The following is a 23,863-nucleotide window of genomic DNA, read 5'->3' as shown; positions in this document are numbered from 1 at the left end:
ATCTGCATCGAAGTATCATGGCTCCTTTTCTTTTTTTTTCTAAATTTCTCAATTAAATTCTGTAGTATAGAAATGAAGAAGCAAGACTTGGGAAAGGCAGGAAGGATCGTTAATTATTTCTACCACTTTAGATGTTTAAGGGATAGAAAAGGAAGTGATCTGAAGAAATTTGGCCCACTCAGTTCCCTGAAGAGTTGTTAAAAGTAGGGTCTGAGTGAACTCAGGCCTTCGGGAGTCTCAGAACTCCGACTTTCTTAGGCATTTCATTTTCTGCTAGAATGGTGGTAGTGCCACATGAAGCAGCATCTCATAACCACAGTCCTTCAAATTACAGACTCATCTTATTAAGAAACAGGTTTCTATGAGGAGCTCTTTTTCCTCTCATTGCTTCATGTAATTGGTGCTGTTTATAGAAATTCTTTGCAAAGAAATTAATGAAAAGTAACCACCTTGACTTAGAATTTTCTGGAAACAGTTATTCATCTTCCCTTCGAATCTATTCTAAATTTGTCTCTTGCCCCTTTTCTACAGGATGATGTGATGGTTTAGTGTATACATATAGTTATGTTTATATGTATTATAGTAACCACGTTTTCTAAACTAAAAATTGGTACAAGGGCCTGAACACATTTTTGTACATTATTTTCATTTTAAAATCTTTTGAAAAATTTTTTCAAATCACATATAGGGTCTTAATTTATACTTATAACAAAGTCACACAAAAAGAAATAGCATGGGTAGGGAGAAGAACATTTTATATTAGGAACACCCTAGAAACTTAGGGTTACAGGTTCACCTGTAACCTGTCTTCTGCATCTGCTAGGAGTGGTCCTCACATTAAAATGTCTACATAGAGCACAAAGCTATGTATGTTTTAAAGCCTTACTTTAAAAACACATGCATTAAATCTTTGATGGACCTGAGTGAGCATCTAAAGAATCACTCTCTTCTGTTTTTTACTGTCGTGGTAAAAGTTATGGGTGAATAAGCTTGTGATCATATTTAAATGTTTATGAACATAACTAAGACTGTCACACTTTGCACGGGCCTACAAAATCATGTTATGTTTTTTAAGTGCTTCCGTTTCTTTGAAAACAGAAATTCTACCAATTACTTACGTAACGTCTGATGTTTGGAGGCGGATGTCCAAAGTGAATCTGTTCTGTGGGCCCCAACCCCACATCAGACTCATCAGATGAGTCCATGTCATGTGCATCTCTTTTCCTCTTTCTCAACTTCTGCTTTTGTTCCTTCCTAAGCTCCCAGTAATGTAAGGAAGCTCGTTCTAGCTCCCATATAGAGCTCGAGTGCCAGATAGGAGAGTTAGCATTCACATTACTTTGCAGAAAAGTGCTTATGAAAATTCAAAACCTTAGTGGGCTTTGCAAGATAGTTATATAACATTAAACTGTTTTCTCTAATTGATTTGGTCATTTTAAGAATATGGATTAATCCATAGTATTTCCAGTAGAGATTTCTCGTTTAGTAGGGATGGCAATAAAATAAATTACTAAAGAAGTGACTATAATGCATATATATGTGTATATACACCTAAAAACTAACAAGTATTATATTCTTTTGCTTATAGGTGTCATAGCATAATCCTAGTTCTGCATCTCATTAACTATGTTTTATTTTTATTTTTTTTTTAGAACTGATGTTTGCATTTAATGGGCAGCAAAAGATGAAGAAGGAGAAGCGGTATATTCACTAAGGATTCTGTCTGCTTGCTGCTGCAGACCTCTGTGTTACAGAATTCTGCTGCTGCTTCTCGCTTAGGAGTTGGTCAGCTCTGTGGTCAGACTGCTCTAGAGTTTGCCTACCTTTTTCTTGTCATTGCCAGCAGAATTCCTGGACAGAATGTGACAGTCCATCTCTAATTACTATGGAAGGTGATAAACTGCCGCTCGCTTGTTAAAGTTACGTCTCCATCACCCACAGAAAACCATTCTTTAAAGTGACTAGAAACCAAGCCCTTGTGAACACTTCTATTGAACATGACTCATGGAGAAGAGCTTGGCTCTGATGTGCACCAGGATTCTGTTGTTTTAACTTACCTAGAAGGATTACTAATGCATCAGGCAGCAGAGGGATCAGGTACTGCCGTCGACAAAAAGTCTGCTGGGCGTAATGAGGAAGATCAGAACTTTAACGTTTCTAGTAAGGCATTTCCCACCTGTCAAAGTAATGGGCCAGTTCTCAATACACAGACGTATCAGGGATCTGGCATGCTGCATCTCAAAAAGGCCAGACTATTGCAGTCTTCCGAGGACTGGAATGCGGCGAAGCGGAAGAGGCTGTCTGATCCCATCGTAAATATAAATGTGAAGAAGGAAGCTTTGCTAGCAGGCATGGTTGACAATGTGCCTAAAGGCAAACAGGATAGCACATTACTGGCCTCTTTGCTTCAGTCATTCAGCTCTAGGCTGCAGACTGTGGCTCTGTCACAACAAATTAGGCAGAGCCTCAAGGAGCAAGGATATGCCCTCAGTCATGATTCTTTAAAAGTGGAGAAAGATTTAAGGTGCTATGGTGTTGCATCGAGTCACTTAAAAACTTTGTTGAAGAAAAGTAAAGCTAAAGATCAAAAGCCTGATACCGATCTTCCTGACGTCACCAAAAACCTCATCAGAGAGAGGTTTGTAGAGTCACCGCATCATGTTGGACAAAGCGGAACAAAGGTCATGAGTGAACCCTTGTCGTGTGCCGCAAGATTACAGGCTGTTGCAAGCATGGTGGAAAAAAGGGCTAGTCCTGCCACTTCACCCAAACCTAGTGTTGCTTGTAGCCAATTAGCATTGCTCCTTTCAAGCGAAGCCCATTTACAGCAGTATTCACGGGAACATGCTTTAAAAACACAAAATGCGAATCAAGCGGCGAGTGAAAGACTTGCTGCTATGGCCAGATTACAAGAAAATGGCCAGAAGGATGTTGGGAGTTTCCAGCTCTCAAAAGGAATGTCAAGCCATCTTAATGGTCAGGCAAGAACATCCTCAAGCAAACTAATGGCTAGCCGAAGTACATTTCAAAATGCAATGGGTATCGTTCCTTCTTCCCCCAAAAATGCAGGCTGTAAGAACTCACTGGAAAGAAACAATATAAAACAAGTTGCTAATAATAGTTTGCTCTTACATCTTCTTAAAAGCCAGACCATACCTAAGCCCATGAACGGACACAATCATAGTGAGAGAGGAAGCATTTTTGAGGATAGTAGTACACCGACAACTGTCGATGAATACTCAGATAACAATCCTAGTTTTACAGATGATAGCAGTGGGGATGAAAGCTCTTATTCCAACTGTGTTCCCATAGACTTGTCTTGCAAACACCGCACCGAAAAACCAGAACCCGACCAGCCTGTTTCTCTGGATAACTTAACTCAGTCCTTGCTGAACACTTGGGATCCAAAAGCCCGCGATGTAGATAGCAAAGAAGATCCAGATACCTCAAAGAAGTCTAAGCTAAACTCACACCAGAAGGTAACACTTCTTCAGTTGCTCCTCGGCCATAAGAATGAAGAAAATACAGAGAGAAACAACAGCCCTCAGGAAGTGCACAGTGATGTGACAAAGTTCAGTACACAGAATTACACAAGGACTTCTGTGATAGAGAGCCCCAGTACAAATAGGACTACTCCAGTCAGCACTCCGCCGTTACTGGCATCCACCAAAGCAGAGTCTCCCATCAATCTTTCCCAACACTCTCTGGTCATCAAATGGAATTCCCCACCATATGCCTGCAGCTCTCAGCCTGAAAAGCCAGCGAATACCGCCTCCAACCACTTGATGGACCTTACAAAAAGCAAAGAGTCGCAAGGAGAGAAACCAGCCCAGAATGAAGGTGCCCAAAACCCTGCAACTTTCAGTGCCAGTAAACTGTTACAAAATTTAGCACAATGTGGAATGCAGTCTTCCGTGTCAGGGGAAGAGCAGAGACCCAGTAAACAGCTGCTCGGTGTGAACACAGATAAACCTGTAGGTATGATTGATAGGTTAAATAGCCCCCTGCTCTCCAATAAAACAAATGCAGTTGAAGAAAATAAAGCATTCAGTAGTCAAGCAACATGCCCCGAACCAGGACTTTCCGGTTCTGAAATAGAAAATCTGCTTGAAAGGCGCACTGTCCTCCAGTTGCTCCTGGGAAACCCCAACAAAGGGAAGAGTGAAAAGAAAGAGAAAAACCTTTTAAGAGATGAAAGTACTCAGGAACATACAGATAGAGCTTTAAATGAACAAATACTGATGGTAAAAATAAAATCTGAGCCTTGTGATGAATTACATATACATAATACAAATGTGCACTTGAGCCACGATGCTAAGGGTGCCCCGTTCTTAGGGATGGCTCCTCCCGTGCAGAGAAGCGCGGCTGCCTTACCAGCGTCTGAGGACTTTAAATCGGAGCCCATTTCACCTCAGGATTTTTCTTTCTCGAAGAATGGTCTGTTAAGTCGATTGCTGAGACAAAATCAAGAGAGTTACCTGGCGGACGATCTGGACAACAGTCCCAGAAATAGTCAGCTGACACTTGTAGAATCAAAGAATCTTTGCATGGTCCCTAAGAAAAGGAAGCTTTATACTGAGCCGTTAGAAAATCCATTTAAAAAGATGAAAAATAACCTAGTCGATGCCACAAACAGTCACAGTGCTCCGGACGTACTGTATGGGTCCTTGCTTAACCAGCAGGAGCTGAAATTTAGCAGAAATGATCTTGAATTTAAATATCCTGCCAGTCATGGTTCGGCCAGCGAAAGTGAACACAGGAGTTGGGCCAGAGAGAGCAAAAGCTTCAATGTTCTGAAGCAACTACTTCTCTCAGAAAACTGTGTGAGAGATTTGTCCCAGCATGGAAGTAACTCTGTCGTCGACAGTAAAAAGAAAGGACACAAAAATAACGTGCCCAGTAGCAAACCTGAATTCAGCATTTCTTCTTTAAACGGACTCATGTACGGTTCCACTCAGCCCAACGCTTGCGTGGATAACAGGACATTTCCATACCCAGGAGTAGTGAAAACTGCCCTGAGTCCTCCTTTCCCTGAGTACTTGGGCTGTGCGGGGTCTAGACCGGAATCTGGGCTCTTGAATGGGTGTTCCATGCCCAGTGAGAAGGGACCCATTAAGTGGGTTATCACAGATGGGGATAAGAATGAGTATGAAAAAGACTCTCCAAGACTGACCAAAACGAACCCAATACTGTATTACATGCTCCAGAAAGGAGGCAATTCTGTTACCAGTCGAGAAACACAGAGCAGGGACATGTGGAGGGAGCCTTCGTCTGCTGACAGTGTCTCACAGGTTACAATCAAAGAACAGTTACTTCCTGCTGCAGAAACTAAAGCTTCTTTCTTTAATTTAAGGAGCCCGTATAATAGCCATATGGGGAATAATGCCTCTCGCCCACACAGCGCCAATGGAGAAGGTTATGGACTCCTGGGAAGCGTGCTAACAATAAAAAAAGAATCAGAATAAAACGTACCTGCTATCCAGCTTTGGATCTTTTTAAAACTAATTAGTATGAACTTGAGATCTGTATAAATAAGAGCATGATTTGAGAAAAGCATGGTATAATTGAAACTTTTTTCATTTTGCAAAGTATTGGTTACTGGTGACGTTTAAATATGCATACTACTTTTTGCTTTGCGTTAGATGTCATGAGGAAACTACTGAACTAGCAATTGGTGGTTTAACACTTCTGTATGCACCAGACAACTGTGAGCAACCTCCGACTGAAATTCTTTTATAATCGCAAATAATAGGCATCAATTAAAAGGTAAACCTCCACCCACGGTGGATTAATGCATTTTGCTGCCTTTATTAGGGTACTTTATTTTGCTTTTCAGAAGTCAGGCTACATAACACATTTTTTTAAAAGTCCAAATTGTTAAATAACTCTTTAAAGGATAATTACTGAATAAAAACCCTAGCGTTGATGCACTTCTCATTATCGAATTCAAAAATAAATTAGAAAAATTCTGCTTACATTTTTCACTTTTGCTAAAACACATATTTATTTTTAACTCTTGGAAGGGGTTTTGTGGTTCCCAATGTGTCTGCCCCACCCAAGTCCTTTTCAATATCTATTTCTTTAAACCTTGTACTACTTAGTAAAAATTGCTTACAATTGATGGAAGTTTGATAGAGCCTTAAAAAAAGGCAGATTTCCATTTTTGTATTTTAACTACTTTACTAAATCAATATTCCTCCTTTTACAGAATTAGGAAAGTTAACATTTATCTTCAGGTGGTTTCCTGAATAGTTGAATATTTAAGAAGTTGTTTTTAACGAAAGCAAAATGGCTTTTCTTTGGACAATTTTCACCATCTCTTGTAAAAGTTACTTCTCACCATTTCTGTGGTACCTGTGAGTCTTATGACCAGGGTTTCTTAAAGCTGGACTCAGACCACCTGCATTAGAACCATCTGGAGCACTTGTTTTAGAATGCAGATTCCTAGGCAGCATCTCAGATCTACAGAACAAGAATCTCTGCTAAGTGGACCTGGGAATCTTTCATCTGCATCTTAACACTCCCTAGGTGTTTCTTCTGCACACTGAAGTTTGAGAACCATTGCTTATGACTTTTCTCAGAACGCAGGACTATAAAAAAAACTATTTGATGCTTTATTTTCCCCAATCCAGTCAGACATCAACTCAAAATTTGCAGTATTGTAGTTCATATATTACCGTTATGTCTTTGGAAATCGGGTTCAGAATACTTTTTATGACAAAAAAATTGGGTGGAGGGAACAACTTTCATATCTGGCTCAACATCTCAGGAAAATCTGTGATTATTTATGTGTTCTAATGAGTAACATCTCCTTAATTAGCCTTAGGGATGGAATAACAGGGCCACTTACCAAACTCAGGTGATTCCGGGATGGTTTGGAAACTCCTCTTGAATATGTCCTCACCTTCTATTAAAATCATTGCCCTAAGAACAGTGCTGACAATGATGAAAACATTTCTTTCAAACCCAAGAAAGGCACTAAACTCAGATTGACTAAAGAGGAAAGTACAAAGGGCACATATGCATGACAGAGTTGTACACAGTCACTCCATCGGATCTATTATTTTAAAAGAGTGGTTAAAAGTAAACACTGATATGGTCTTGGAAGAACTTAATGTACTATTGAGTCACGTGGGGTTTCAGTCTTGAAAGAAGTCCATGTTTTTAAGTTCAGTTTTTATAATCCACAATTCATTCACCAGATAATATTTTTGTTTTTAATTGAGAACCAGGTTAGCAACTGACCTGTCAAAAAACTGTTATATAATCAACTGTTAATTAGAAGGAAATCTATTTGAAGTTCTACTTGAAGTTATTTCTAAGATTTTTTATATTAAAAATGAGTGTTATTTCCTAATATGATCTGAAACCCTAAATGATTATTTTTTTCTCAAAATGATTTGTAAATAGTTACTGGATATATTATAAAATAACAGTCAGGAGTGAACATTACGCTACATCATGGAGAGATGAAGGCATATGCTTATTCTGAGATGAAAATTCCACTGGCCGGCGGATATATTCTTCTCCATCCCGTCTTTACTCAGTGACAATCTTATTGTCTACACAATACAAATAAGCTTTGAAATAAGTCATTTTTTTCCTGCCATTGTGAAAAGTCTGGAGACTTAGAGGTATGCTAGAAAAAATGTTGATGTTCCCCTTTGATTAGGGGAAAACAGGCTTGACAAGGAAGGGAAATTTAGGTCAGGGAAAAGAATATCAAAGGCCAGTGTTGCTGTTTTTTTGTTTGATTCTTTGCTTGGTTGGTTGTTTTTGTTGTTGTTAGCAGTTAAAGGAATAAGGATATGTAATGCATAAATAAACATGACCACAAAGAATGCTGTTCTGATTAACTAGAGAATGTCCCCAATTTGAGTTTAGTATGATTTGAAAGAAGAGCAGTGAGAAAGGGCATCCATCCATAAATTCACTTTGTTTATGCATATGTAGATACAAGGACACACATACACACATTTTCAAGGACTATTTTAGATATCTAGACAATTTCTTCCTAATGAAGTCATTTGTGAAAGGGTACTACAGCTCTCATTGACATCGGTAAGGTAGCATTACCTTTTTATTCTCTGCTGCATCTTACAGAAGAGTAAACTGGTGAGAGTATATATTTTATATATATATATATAATATGTATATATATATATATATTGACTTGTTACATGAAGATGTTAAAATCAGTTTTTAAAGGTGATGTAAATAGTGATTTCCTTAATGAAAAATACATATTTTGTATTGTTCTAATGCAACAGAAAAGCCTTTTAATCTCTTTGGTTTCTGTATATTCCATGTATAAGTGTAAATATAATCAGACAGGTTTAAAAAATTGTGCATGTATGTATACAGTTGCAAGTCTGGACAAATGTATAGAATAAACCTTTTATTTAAGTTGTGATTACCTGCTGCATGAAAAGTGCATGGGGGACCCTGTGCATCTGTGCATTTGGCAAAATGTCTTAACAAGTCAGATCCGATGTGCATCCCAACATGGCAGTATTCCATTTCTGGACATGACCTGTGGTTTAAGCTTTGTGAAAGAATGTGCTTTGAATCCAAGGGTCTTAAAACTTTTTAAAATCAAGTCAACCTCTCTTCAGCATAAAGAGTTCACACAACTACTTTCATGAATTTTTTAATCCCATTGGAAATGTAATCTTATACCAGGAGTATTCCAGTATCCTGGAATATAGGCACATTACCATTCATGGTATGAATTCTGGGGTTTACACAACCAATTTTGATGCTATCTGCTCAGTAATATAATTTGTCATTTTTATTAGAAATTTAATTTCTTCATGTGATGTCATGAAACTGTACATACTGCAGTGTGAATTTTTGTTTTGTTTTTTAATCTTTTAGTGTTTACTTCCTGCAGTGAATTTGAATAAATGAGAGAAAAATGCATTGTCTGTGGTTTGAAATGACTGTTATTTTGTGGGCTTTCTCTGGTTTTTAGGTTTTCCATAAACATAAGTCTCTGGTCATGAAAATAGCAATAAGTTTTCAAGGATGCTTTGCCCTTCTCAGAAAAATAAAGGAAAAGAAGAAGGTGACCAGCGAGTTAGTGCATTTAGAGACAGGGCAGTTGAAACACAGCTCAAAAAGACAGCCTGTGGCCTATCTTCCCTAGCTTGAGTCTCCTGTTTGGTGTGTAACTCAATGATCACTGTAGATTTTTACCGTGGAAAAGAGATGGTACGTTGTTAAAAAAAATAAAGTTGATTTGATATCTACTTGTTTTAAGATAAGATTTTATTAGCTTTTTATCCAAGTTGCATCAGGGCTTAAGTTTATTTTAAATAAAAAAGACCTTCAGTCATTTTCCAAAAGTGAATGTGTGTGTACACACAAACATATATGTAAATATGTACTGTATGTGTATAGGTAATGAGTAGTTGAGAATGATAAGCAATATACATATGTAATAAGTAATAGAGACCAGTTCATTTAGAAAAAGGAAAAACAGACGTATCCTTGTGAACTGATGGCCTGGGAATTTTTTTATTTTTACAAAATTATATTATTAATGATAAAGGAGGAAGGCATTTTCCCAAAGATAAGTTTGTATTTTCTGACACTAAAATAAGCGTATTATAATCCAACAGTGAAAATTTTGCAGCTTTTCTCCTAACAGGTTTACAAACATTGTCTAGAAAATATCCAAGTAATAGAAATAAATCCAGCTGTTCTACGTTATCAAAGTGTTGAAAAGTTACACCTTGCTGTATGTGCAGACGCTGTCATCAGAGTCAGAGATGCAGAACCATGTTTTGTTTTGTTTATTGATTCATATGGTGGAAAAGCATAACAAGTGCATTGAGTTATAAATTGTCTAAGAGAGAGTTTTAAGAAGAGAACCAGCAGTCAGTAATTCTTGACTGCAAGATAGTGCCAATGACTTTAACATGGAGAATCTTTAATAATCAGATCAGATTATGATCATTCATGCTATGCAAAGTTCTATTTTAAGCATCTTAACGTGGAAATCTCCTTAACAAATAATTTTGATTTCTTTCCCCCTACCACTGGTATCACTCAACTGTGACCTGTTTGGTTACAGAAAATAGGTTGTAACTGTTCACTATTAAACTTGCCGTTTTTCGTTTATTCCATAAAACTTAGGGAAGTAGTATCCAGCACTAGCACCTTGTAAGCACTGGTGGAGGAATCTATCTTGGTATCATTTAGCATTAATTTACTGCTCCATTTCTCTAAATGATTGGTACAATAATATTTACAATATTTTAAAGATTCCATCTTCCTAGCTAAGTTAAAGACCCCAGCTCTGAAAAATCAGAATGAATGGACTCTTCAGTTGTTAGCATAATAATCAGAAATAAAATTCAAATCCCATAAATTCCAGTCCTGGAGAAGTGCTGCTGCACTTAAGATGCCCTCTTTTGAGTGTCTAAAAGTAAATATACAAAGCTTTCCAGCAATAAGCTGAATTTTAAGATAGTATACTTAACAGTCAGTCAGAAGAAGAGGATTTTCAAGCCAATCCAAACAGTCTTTTTAGAGCCTTTCTTCTTGACACAAAGACCTAGACAAACTTCTATTTTCCAGTCTTTGCTTTTACCAAGCTTCGTGGGTAGATGCTCTAAACTTTGAGAAAAGTGTACGATCCTTTTGGACTACCCATTTCACTCATTTTTGCTGATAAGCCTGCATCTCAGAGGTCACATCTGGAAAAGGAAACAGCCTACCATCGTATGCGTGTCACAGCCTCTGGTTTTTGAAAGCTACACCAACAGGCCTGTAGAGGAGAGCCACAGTGCAAGTCCGTTGTCTGCGATTATATATTCCCTTAGCAAATTTTATGAAATAATTTAAGGATAGAACGGTGAGATGATTTTCTCATAATTAGAAAACTTCAGTCTTCTCTGAAGACTGGAAGGGTTGCCTCTGGCAGCCATTGCAGCCGATGTTTCCATAAGCAAGCTGCAAATCCTCACAAGACTTTTAGCACCTCGTAGGGGGTGCCAGCTAGCCTTGCTACATCTTGTAGTGTGCCCTTTGACTTTTGCCTTGTCTGCCTTTTCACATTTTCAACTCATTGTCCCACCATCTAACACCTTTCTGCCTGCCCATCATCACCCGTCATGCCAGTGTTCAGACCTTCACAGTATGAATCCACGTTTCCTGAGCACATCTGCCTTCCTGGCATCAGTGCCTTCAGTCATGTAACATTCTTCACCAAAAATCCCCATTCTCAGCCTTGTAAACTTTTGTTTCTCTTTACAACATACCAAATATTACCTCCTCAAAGAAGCCCTCGCCCAGTGATTCCTCCAGGCAGAGTGTGGGGTTCAGCCCTCCACCATGCCATAAGGCTTTGTGTAGCCCTCCCTTATTGCACTCAGAGTGGTTAAGGACATAACTTGTATTCCTTTTAAAGACAAGAAGTGTGTCTTAATCTCCTTATATTCAGTACAGAGTCCAAATCCTGATACATAGCAGTTACTCAAGAAATGTATGCCCAATTAAAGCATGAATGAAAGGAGATCTCTTCACACAAAAAATGGAAGGCGGCCTCCCCCTCTGTGGACTGGGAGACAAAGTAACTCCTAAGGTAGACACATCCATTTACCTGAAGCAATGCCTAATCTCCCCAGCTACCTCTAGCTCTAGGGCTCATGACCTATGTGGGCCAAACCAGGCATTTTCCCTTCTGCCCTCTCTAATCTCCTGAAGAAGTGCTGTCAGCCCGGAAATTCCTGATAACAGGAGCTGGTTCTTGAAAGGAGAATGGGAACTTGGGGTTTTTGCCAATAAAGGTCTAGTTACCTGTTGCACCGTATCTTTCCATGAATAGCAGGGAGCCTTCAGCAGCGACACTATCAACCCTTCCACACGCCACTGTGCCGAGACGAGAATTCGTGGCCTCTCCTGAGCCAATCATAAATATGTTTATGTTCCAGAGGGCTACATTCTCCTGAACTATCCAGAACCAAACCCAGGCAGAACACGCTGTCTTGGTGAGTGTGGTACGACCAACTGCTTGAAGATAAGACCCTCACCAGGGTAGGAGCTGCACGTAGCATTAGGCTATTTCAGATCCTCAGGGAAATCTGGGTCCCTGTGGGTGTGGAAATACAAGGAACCAGCGCCACATAGGGTCTGGTTCACTAGCACTAGTGTTCATTCATTAGAGGGCTTTGACAGTGGCGACTTCTCTATAAGATCTAACTACTAGGTTTTAAGAGTATTAGAGAAGTAATACATGTGTTCGGTGATTCAGTAGATGCTTAATAAAAGTGTCAAACTGATGTGACAGCAGAAGCTCGTCTCTTTCATATGTGTGGAGTGGGCTGAGAGATGCAATTTCCTTTTACTCTGATACCATAAAATTAATGTCATGAACATGTTTTTTAACTGTTGCGTTTTTTCATCCAGAAAAAACACATTTCCTATCCCAAACACCCAAGAGAGGAAGTATCATCTTGGTTGAACTTGTTCTTATTTAACGTGCAGCAGCAGTGGAAAATCCAAATAAAAGCATATTCAGGATGAGGGGATGGGTTAGCAGTGGGGATGGAATGGTCCCCTTTCCATAGACAGGTAGGACTGAGAAACATGACTCATGATTTCTGTCCAATATCAGGCCATGGGGAAGAAACAGACACAAGCTTCTGGCTTCAAGGCTGTCTTTCTCAAACAAAGGGGACATTTTCAAGTGGATGTTTATGTAATTAGAGGGACCATGGAGACAGCTAGGTGTATTTAGAGGGAGAACAGAGAAGTTTGAAACAGTGTCCCCAGTTTTGCTAAAGTAGAGGGGACCCTCCCTAAGCTGTTTTCTTCCTCTGAGCTCCTTTCTAGCTTAAGCAAATCAGGAAGGCTTCTGATCTTAACTATATTAATAGAAGATAATCATACTCTTATACTCTCATCAGAGATAAGGAGTTTGTTGTGAGCCTGGACATTTAAAATCAGATTTTTTTTCCAGCATCTCTTCATCCTCAGGTCAGGCTGTAGACTTGCAGAACTGGAATCTGAAACCGTGGCATACAGCGTGGTAAGAGGCCTTATCAACGTAATATTTCCCCTCAAACTAAACCAAACAGCAACCTAACAAACACATTATTAAAACATCATGCTTGTTGGGGCTGGCCTGGTGGCACAGCGGTTAAGTTTGCACGTTCTGCTTCTCGGTGGCCTGGGGTTCACCAGTTCAGATCCTGGGTGCAGACATGGCACCTCTTGGCACACCATGCTGTGGTAGGCATCGCAGGTATAAAGTAGAGGAAGATGGGCATGGATGTTAGCTCAGGGCCAATCTTCCTCAGCAAAAAGAGGAGGATTGGTAGTGGGTGTTAGCTCAGGGCTAAACTTCAAAAAGAAAAAAAGAAGAAAAGTAAGAAAGAAAAACATCATGCTTATTTACCCGACTGGCCTTAACAATTAGCAAAACAGTATTAAGGGTGAGGTGATGATGCTAAGTTGTACTCCAGAACTCTCTTTTGCTCCAAATCATAACTGATGGCAATGTGAGAAAGGTTCCCAGAAGCCAATGGTCTTTGAATAGTTAAAGGGCAACTTTCTCAAATAATGATGTTGATGCCACTAGGTGAGTGGGACTTCAAGGCTGCTTTTGATTATCACCAAGTAAACTCTTTTTTTAAATTTTTTTTCCTTGTGATGAGAACTTTTAAAATTTATTTCATTTATTTATTTTGACGAAGATTAGCCCTGAGCTAACATCTGCCACCAATCCTCCTCTTTTTGCTGAGGACGACTGGCCCTGAGCTAACATCCATGCCCATCTTCCTCTACTTTATATGTGGGACACCTGCCACAGCATGGCCTGACAAGCAGTGCGTAGGTCCACACTAGGGATCTGAACCAGAGAACGCCCTGGCCACCAAAACAGAACGTGTGAACTCAACCACTGTGCCACCGGGCCGGCCCCACCACGTAAATTCTTTCCGAAGCAGGAACATTCAGGCCAGAGCACACTCACATCATCCTACTTATCAGATTGCTTCTTGCTTGCTTGCTTCCTCCCTTCCTTCCTTTTCTCCTTCCTCTCTGTCTCTCATTCTTTGTCTGTCTTTCTTTTTAATGTAATAGATTTATGGAGATATAATTCACATACTGTACAATTCACCCATTTAAAGCATACAATTCAATGACTTTTAGTATATTCATGGAGTCACTAGATAAAGCTAATTCGATGTAACTGAGATACAGATAATACAGTTTCTGTCTCTGTAGATTACATGTTCTGGACATTTCATGTAAATGGAATCATACAATATGTGATCTTTTGAGAATGGCTTCATTCGCTGAGCTTAATGTTTTCAAGGTTCATCTGTGTTGTGGCTTGTACCAGCACTTTCTTCTCTTTTATTGCTGAATAATTTCCCATCATATGTATATGCCGTATTTTATTTGTCCATTTAGGATAAATTTGGACATTTAGGTTGTTTTCACTTTTAGCTATTATGAATAATTGTGCTATGAATTTGTTGTCAGAACCACTCCTCAAAAACAGGAGGGACGACCAATCTAAATTTGGTTTGGATATTCCCATGCATGCAGCATGAGGGTATACAATCAATTGACTGTGAACGAGGAAGTTTCTTTCTGGACTCTCAATCCTCTTCCATTGATTTATATGATTATCCTATGCCAGTATCACACCATGTTGATTACTGTAGCTTCATAGCCATTTTTGAAATCAGAAAATGTGAGTCTTCCAAACTTGTTCTTCTTTTTCAAGTTTGTTTTGGCTATCGTCGATTTCTTAAATTTGCATATGAATTTTAGGATAAGACTGATAATTTCTGCAAAAATGATAGCTGGTATTTTCATAGGGATTGTGTTGAATTTGTAGATCAATTTGGGGACAGTTTCCATCTTAACAAGATTAAATCTTCCAATCCATGAACATAGGGTGTCTTCTCGTATATTTAGATCTTCTTTAGTTTCTTTCAACAGTCACCCTGGGTGACATTGATTTTAGCAGGGCCCTTTCTGACTGCCTCTTTCTCTGGTCTCTCTGGTAAGCTGTCTGCCTCTTTTGGTGTCACACCCAGCTGTTAGGCTCCACTAATTGCCTGCTGATTGCTCTGTTGTTTTTGACAATGCCCTGGGGCATGAATAGCTCCATTTTCCGATCCAATTACATTTGGGCCCCTTTGCAAGAGCAGTTTTTGAGGCCAGTCTGAGATTTGTTCTGTTGCCAGGAGGGCTCTTCTTAGCGGTCTTTTCCTAATTCTCTCTAGTAAACTAGCCAGCCTATCATTTAGCTTATTTTTCTCATGGATTTACCAGCCCACTCTCAATTGCTTACCACCAAGATCTTCATTGTTTTCGAGAACATTTTCTTCTTGGACTTCCTCACACTCTGTTCTAAATGAAGGGGAAAGTTCAGAACTCTCTGTTCTTACGGCCTGCCTCATGCCCTGGGTGAAATTTCTCAGCCACTGCTCCCTTGCTGAGGCAGAGATAGTGACCTGCTTCTCTCAGATTAACACCCCTGCTTTACGAAGGTGCTGGAGAGTGCTGGGTGGGGATGATAGCCTTGGGTCTTCTCAGTTTACCATTCCCAGTGGGGAACATCTACCCTATGAATGAGCTGGGCTTAGGGTAATCAGAGCCAACTATCCTTGACCTGCTGCACTTAGGGTAGATTGTCTGCCTTTAGAGTGGAGGCTGGGTGGAGAAAGGGGGCCCTTGACTTTCAGTGGCACTCACCTGGAATTTAGCCTCTGTAACACAGAGCTCTGCAGAGGATAAGAAATGCTGGTGACCTGGCCCTTCCAAGGAGATACTGATGCCCTTTACTGGGGCCTGGGGTGAGGGATCCTCATCTTCTCAGCCACACCCTACCGGAGTGGACCTTCCATGCACTAAGCTGTGGGGGGAGAAGGAGCAGGTCGTCACTCAAATGCCGTAGACCGTCACTGTCCTTACCAAGACTTAGATTTTCTCACAATGAATATTTCTTCATTTGCTGTATACCCTTAGGAAAATTTTCAGAGTATTTTTTTAAAATAATTCTCACCAGTTGTGTTGTTTTGCTTGGGAGTGGGTTTGCAGAGCTCCTCAGGTTGCCATTCCCAAAGTGGTTCTCTCCTTCTTATCTTATTTCTGATCACTAAATAAATGTACTCAAAGCCGCATGCCTCCAGGGTCACCTGCTTAAGCAACACTGTGCTGCAGCATTGTTTCTAACCCGAGGATGACATGTTTCTGGCCCTCAGGACGAGATCACATGCTATTTTGAGAGACTCTTTTCCTCCTTCCCGTTAAGCATAATTTACCTAAATCGATTATCTTCTCTCCAAGAATTTCATTTAATTTTTTTCATGTCCTCTCCAACATGATGTGCAGATTCATAACTCTTCTTGCTCATCAAATGTTCCACAGTTAGGGGCCAGCCCTGTGGCATAGTGCTTAAGTTCATGTGCTCCGCCTTGGCGGACAGGCGACCTGTGCACCACTTATCAAGCCATGCTGTGGCAGGCATCCCACATATAAAACAGACGAAGATGGGCACAGATGTAGCTCAGGGCAAATCTTCCTCAGCAAAAAGAGGAGGATTGGCAGCAGATGTTAGCTCAGGGCTAATCTTCCTCATACACAAAAAAGAAAAATGTTCCACAGTTGAACCCACCAGATCAACCTCAATGCAACCACCTGCCCCACTTACGTATTCAATTTGTAATCTTTTAAATGGTTCCTTGGTGTTTAGCTCAGTAAAATTATTCTTTGTTTCTTTCAAGATTTTCTTTTAATTTTTCACTTAATTTTTTTGAGCAGCTTCAGGTTTACAAAAAAATTCAGCAGAAAGTACAGAGATCCCCTCTATACCTCCAAACAGCATCCCCTCTCTCACTTTTCCTCACTATTAACATCTTGCATTAGTGTGGTACATTTGTTACAACTGGTGAACCAATGTTGATATTATTATTAATTAAACTCCATAATTTAGACTGGGGTTCACTCTTTGTATCGTATACTCTAAGGGTCTTGACAAATGTATAATGATGCGTACCCATTATTATAGTACCACGCAGAACAGTTTCACTGCCCTAAAAGTTCCTCGTGCTCCGCCTATTCTTTCCTCCCATCCACCTCTGCCTTCCTCCCCACCTCTTCCCAACCCCCCGCAACCACTGACCACTTTACTGTCTCCATAGTTTTGCCTTTTCCAGAATGTCGTATAATTGGAATCGTGTAGTATGTAGCCTTTCTGGATTGTCTTCTTTCACTTGGCAATATGCATTTAAGGTTCGTATGTTTTTGTAGCTTGATAGCCCATTTCTTTTTATTACTGAATAGTATTCCATTGTATGTATGTATCACAGTTTGTTTATCCATTCACCTGTTGAAGGACATCTTGTGCTGCCAAGCTTTGACAATTATGAATAAAGCTGCTATAAACTTTCGTGTGCAGGTTTTTGTGTGGACATTTTTTCTTTCATTATTTTTGATTAAAAATTTTTTGATACACTTTTTCTTTTTTGATTTTTTATATGATTGATTTTATTTCATTTTTCTTGCTTTCTTTTTTTTTTTGATATGTGTTTTAAGATGACTTAGCTTACCTTCCAGTAATTCAAATTTCCCACCACTCCTGTGCTTAGAAATGCTTTAGTGGGGCCAGTCCGGTGGCGCAGCGGTTAAGTTCGCACGTTCTGCTTCTCGGTGGCCTGGGGTTCACCGGTTCAGATCCTGGGTGCAGACATGGCACCGCTTGGCACATCATGCTGTGGTAGGCGTCGCAGGTATAAAGTAGAGGAAGATGGGCATGGATGTTAGCTCAGGGCCAGTCTTCCTCAGCAAAAAGAGGAGGATTGGCAGTAGTTAGCTCAGGGCTAATCTTCCTCAAAAAAAAAAAAAAGAAAAAGAAATACTTCACCATCAATTCCAAGCCCATCATTTCATTGGATGTATCAATCAGGATAGGCTAAGTTACGCAGTATCAAACAACCCTAAACTCTCAGTGACTGGAAACCACAAAGGTTTATCTTATATTCTTGCTACCTGTCCAATTTGAGTTGGCGGGGGCTCTGTTCATGGTCATGTCACTCTGGGACCCGGGGCAGTGGAACCTCCACTGCCTGGAAGTGTCACTGGTTGCCATGGCAGAGGAGAAAGAACATGATGAACTGAGCACTGACTTAGAAAAGACCTAACACCTCCTCACCTCATACCAACCAAATTATTGGTCTGCTGAACTTCAAAGGAGCAGGACATGTAATTATATAGTGTACATAGAAGGAGATCAGAAATATTGGTGAGCATTCAGTAATTTCTACTTTTAAAATTCAATTTGCCTGAGCATAGAACGATGATCTTTTGATCACTAAATTTTTTTTTAAAGAAAGATTGGCACCTGAGCTAACAACTGTTGCCAATCTTTTTTTTTTTTTTTTTGCTTTTTCTTCCCAAATCCCCCCAGTACATAGTTGTATATTTTAGTTATGGGTCCTTCTAGTTGTGGCATGTGGGATGCTGCCTCAGCGCAGCCTGATGAGCCGTGCCATGTCCGCGCCAGGATCTGAACCAGCAAAACCCTGGGCTGCTGAAGTGGAACACGTGAACCTAACCACTCAGCCACAGTGTGTCCCTGATCACTAAATTTAATCTGATTATATTTTAATGTTTGCCTTCCCTCTTCAGACTATAGACAATAGGCTAAAAGCTAAAATTTACTAAATTTAAGGGCTCAAACAAAGTTTACTAATCCAAAGGAAAGGGTTAGGTTGTAACACCAGCTCTACAGGCTTACCGTAAGGAAGATAACACGAGTGTGCGCATGACTCATTAACATGTGACTGGTAGAGTTGGCACTGCTGACACTGTAGGACTCAAAATAAATGAGGATGAGTTCTTTTCATCTAGGCTCAGTATAATAATAGAGAGATGTTCACTCGTGGTGGCACATAACTGTATATCCATATACATTTATTGATACTGTTATTTCAGTTTGTTTATGTGATTAAAGCTGTTCTTCTCTCTCTAAAATGGGATGTTCCATTTGAACCTGAGCATATCTTGAAGCAAACTTCAACTAAAAAGGCAATTTGGGTTTAGGGCATTTCAAATTCATTTAATTGCTCTTGAATTCTTAAGCTAAATAGAGTCTGCCTTGGTTTCAAGATTGGCTGGCAATTTCTGACTTACCAGCACCCACGTTATGAAAATCTTTCATTTATGTATGAACAGTTCCTAGAAATAGGTACTTTCTCCTTTATTAGTCCATCCCCAGAAACTTCTCCTTTTCTTTACAGAAACCGCCGTCCTTGGGGAATTCATCCCTGCTTCTGTTTTTCTCAGCTTTCTTGTCTCAGCAACACCACGGTCAAGATCAAGACATGCCCCAGTCCAGAGCTGTGTTATTTGAGCCTATACTCAACAGGAGCCCAAACCATCCCTGTACTCCTGCTTATGTTTCCCACCTCAAGAGAGTTCTCCTAAGTCCCCATCCCAAACTTCTGCATTCCGCACTCATTTTTCCCTAAACCTTTTCAGGAACTTCTCAAGGCTTTTTAATTTTCCTCTTCCCCGCTCTTACCTCCAGAGCAAAAGAGGTGGCATAGAGAGGGAAGAGGAATCCTCTTTCTGTCACTGTGGCAATAAGGAGCAAGAAGATGGTAGAAGAGGCTGTCCCCTAGAGGTTCTAAGAATATTAGTTGCAATTTCCAACCCATTTTTAAGGAGAATCTGTGGGAACGCTGGTACTATGGTAAACAAGACTTTGGGATCAAAAGCCTGGAATTTGAAGTGCAGATCAACCACAAACTAGCAATGAACCTGTCTTACGCTCAGATTCTTGGCTTGAAAATTAATTTAGTGCCTCTTGCCCACCTGATCATTGCTGGGGTCACGTGATGTATTACATGTGAGAATGCTGTGTCAAGTGCTGCTCACATATTCTCTTTTCTAAAAAGGATGTTTATATTTTCAATCATAACAATTTTATTTACTCATAAAATGGATGGAGAATTCAGAAAGAAAATAAAAATTACCTATATTTCTACCCCAAGATATAAATACTATTAATTATCTCTATTAATATGAAATGTAGTACTACTTTCTTCTACTGCTAGTAATTATGTATTAGTGTTTAACATTGTCAGGATTATGCTTTGTATAAAGCTTATGTCCTTGTGTGGCAGACTGGATTTTCCAAAAATGGCCACAGAATGTTTTCTGGTGCCAGAACCTTGCCTCTCCATCAATAGGTAGACTTTTATTTTCCCTCCATAATAGAATGTGGTGAAAGTGATGTTGTGTGGCTTCTAGGGCTAGATCATAAAAGCCGGTGCAGCTTCTGCCTGGCTCTCATGCTCAGGATACTGGTCCTTGGAACCCAGCCACCATGTTGCGAGGAAGCACATGGAGAGCCTACGTGTAGGTGTTCTGACCGAGGACATCAACTGCTGGACACATGAGTCAGCAAACCTTCAGGTGATTCCAGCCTTTGACCTGCTACAACTGATGCCATGTGGAGTAGAGAGAAGCTGTCCCCAATGAGTCCTGCCCAACTTACAGATTCATGAGCAAAACAAACATTGTCATTATTTATTTCACTTAAATTTCATATGCACGTTTTTTCACATCTTTAACAATTTTTACAACTTAATATGGCTAAATAACATTCTATTATGTGGATATTCTATCATTTATATAAACTTTTCTATGTTGTTGCTTATTTCAGGTTCTCTCTCCCATCCTTTTTTATGCTGTGATACATAATGTTGCCAAAAACGTCTTTGCACACACATTTTGATTTTGCTTTTGTGATTATTTCCATAGCATAGATTTTTAGAAGATAAAAGTAAACAGCTTCTATACCTCAATTACATTGAATTAGCTTTATGTGGCTCATTAGAATCAAAACGATCTTAAGTATCTATAGAAAAGTGTTCTATCTGAAATTTACAGAGCTGCCTCACAAAATTTTGGAACACAATCCTCTTCCAAAGTCAAGAACCCCTTTTTGCATTGATTCCTGAATCAGAGTCAGCATGAGATTTTTCTGAGAATGGTTCTTTCTTTCACAGCTTGATCTTCTCACCTTTGATTTTCCTTGGATGGCTTGTATCCCAGAAGAAATGTGTTTTTAGTAATTGATGCATTCACCACCTATGGTAGGCTGGATATGGCTCCCGAAAGGATCTCCATATCTTAATCTCTGGAACCTGTGAATGTTACCTTATAGGGTAAAATAGAATTTGCAGACGTGATATTAAGTTCAAGATTTTGAGATGGGAAGATTACTGCAGATTCTCCAGACAGGTATGAAATACAATCTCAAGAAATCTTATAAGTGAGAGCAGAGAAGAGATTTGACACAGACAGAAGAAGAGAAGGCAATGTCACCATGGAGGAAGAAACTGGAGTGATGCAGCCACAAGCCAAGGCATGCCAGCAGCCACCAGGATCTAGAGGCAAGGAACAGAATCTCCAAAGGGACTGTGGCCCTGCTAACACCTTACTTTCAGCCCGGTGGAACTGATTTTGAACTTCTGGTCTCCAGAACAGTGAGACAATAAATTACTATTGTTTTAAGCTACCGACTTTGTGGTAATTTGTTACAATAGCCCCAGAAAATTTCTACATCACTTGCTGCTGCATAGGAAATAAATGCCATACAAAGGAGTTAATTTTAATGCTCCTAATTCTCTCCCTCAAATATCTTCCTGGGGGAGGTGCAGGCTCCAGTAAACATGCACAAAATACATGAGAGATCTTTGTCTTTTTTATGTGTGTGTAAAAATTTGTTAAGTATCAAGTGTTTACTGTCCCGTGGAGAGTAAGAAAGCAAAGATAAGATACTTGTGCTTGGGCTACTTACATTCTAAGCTGGATATACACAGACACACAGCACACACGTATATAAACATCTGGAGCAGAGTACAGATTCCTGTGTTTCCTCAAAGTCTACCTTGAGGTACACGCTTTGAAATATGTCAGAATTCAGAGCACATCAACATGAAAGTTGAATCCTCCCCCTTTGGAGATATAATTGCAGTCGTGGAAAGGAAAATAACAAGGAGTCACAGATAATAGGGCCCCAAAGATCTCCAAGAAATAGGTTAATCTCACTGTGGATCCTAGCATGTCATAAAACATCAGCGCGCACTAGCTTCTTTTCCCCTTCCTTGGTTAAAAATGTCCCTTTATTGTCAAGGTCTAAAAAAAGGCAAGACATAACGAATGAATCCTCAGTGATGTTTGAAAAATATGCCCTGACACATTTGGAACATACCCACTGTTCAAAATCTGCCGGCTAAGAGAAGCTGATTAGAACCCCCGATGGCCCGCGGGGAGCCCCGTCCAGGTGCCTGTTACCTGCTGCTGTCAGCTCTGCCTTGGGCCAGCAGGAAGCCAGAGTAACCAGTTGCCTCTCCTCTTACATAAACACCAGACCAGGAGGCAGCGCTGCTGTTGATATAAACGTGAAGGGAAGGTTGTGCTGGCTGGAGGATGGAACGCAGCCCCTCTCTCTCTCTTCCTTGGGCCTCTTCAGTGATGAAAGCATCATCCTTTTCTTAATGAAGTGCCTTGACTTTGGTAGTTTTTGTGTCTCTCTTCATTTGGAATCAGAAAAGATCCCCTCCACACACTCTCCCAGGAAGCTCAGAGCTGAGAGAGACTTAAAATGATCATCTCTGTTGGTACATGGATTTAAAACTGAAAGGACAATTCTAAGTTTGGCCAAAAGCCCTGCGTTCCATCCCCACATGGTGGATTTTGAATGTATTTATCATCCACATTTCCTTCCTAAGGGTGAAAAAAGACCTGCCAGATTTCGTTTAGCATGTATCATTTTTTATACTACAATATATTCTGAAATAAATCATTAATGTGATTATAAATAATAAAGCATAGAAAAAGTTTTCTAGGAATGAAATAAGTCAAAATGGAACAATTGCTGCTGTAAGCCATAGACAAATCAGCCGTGATCCATGGTGTAGAGAAATCCTCGTTAGGGGAAAAGCGATTCATGCATATATTCATTCATTTAACAAAATATTTATTGGTGCCCACTCTATAACCGCGTTGTGTAAAGTCCTAGAAATACAATGAGGAATAAGACAGATCTGAACCTGCTCTTAAGGAATTTAAAGTCTAATTAGTTTAAAGACTTAAAGGAGAGACAAACTACAATTACCAGTTAGTGCTACAATAGGCTGTAGTAGGAAAGCATCTAACCCAAATCTGAGTGGCCGTCAGACTTTACCAAGGAAATAATATTTTCTTTGGAATTTAGAGAATGGAAACAGCATAAGCAGTGGTTTGGAGATAGGAGAGGACTTAAAACATTAAAATAACTGAAATGGGATCACAGCGGCTAAGAGATGAACTTCTGGAGGTAAAAACAGACCTCTTTTTGTGAATCTTGTAAGTAAAAACAATGGAAGTTATTAAATGATATTAAGCAGATCAGGGATGCGATCCAGTTTACCCTTTAGAAGGAGCTCTCTGTCTGCAATGTACAATGTACATTGGAGATAATGTAGCGAGAGGTGATGGGGGCCTATGTAATAGTGTTGATAGTGAGGAAGCAGATAAGTGGATATACAAGAGGTATTTAGGAGAGAGATCTGTCGGCCTTGGTGACTGAGTAGGCATGGGGTGAAAAAGGATAAATTAAGGATGACCCCTAGTTTTCCAGACTTCACCATGTGGCAGTTGAAGTGAAGGAGCTCAGTTTTGGATAAATGACCTGGAGATGTCTAACTTATGTTCAAGAGAAGACGTCAGCATAGAGTTAGATAAACAAGTTAGGCCAAAAGTAAAAATTAGTAGCATGCAGTTGATAATTGAAGCCATTGGAGCCAAAGAGATTGATCAGAGAAACTTGTAGGGTAAGAAGAGA

The 23,863-nt window shown here is 39.8% G+C and overlaps 1 protein-coding gene across 5 annotated transcripts in view; it reads left to right on the top strand.

The window, feature by feature from the left end:
* Positions 1-8,922, top strand: part of NRIP1 (nuclear receptor interacting protein 1) — a 93,206-nt gene extending 84,284 nt beyond the window's left edge. For all 5 annotated transcript variants that reach the window (XM_046648048.1, XM_046648047.1, XM_046648044.1 and 2 more), the window contains one exon: positions 1,653-8,922. In XM_046648048.1, coding sequence (XP_046504004.1) covers positions 1,998-5,465 — 3,468 coding nt within the window. In that variant the 5' untranslated portion in view covers positions 1,653-1,997 and the 3' untranslated portion in view covers positions 5,466-8,922. The remainder of the gene's footprint in view (positions 1-1,652) is intronic.
* The last annotated feature ends 14,941 nt before the right edge of the window (positions 8,923-23,863 follow it).

This window comes from Equus quagga, chromosome 21 (genome assembly GCF_021613505.1).
Source record: "Equus quagga isolate Etosha38 chromosome 21, UCLA_HA_Equagga_1.0, whole genome shotgun sequence".
Classification (NCBI taxonomy): domain Eukaryota; kingdom Metazoa; phylum Chordata; class Mammalia; order Perissodactyla; family Equidae; genus Equus; species Equus quagga.
This window is presented reverse-complemented; position numbering and strand designations above follow the sequence as displayed.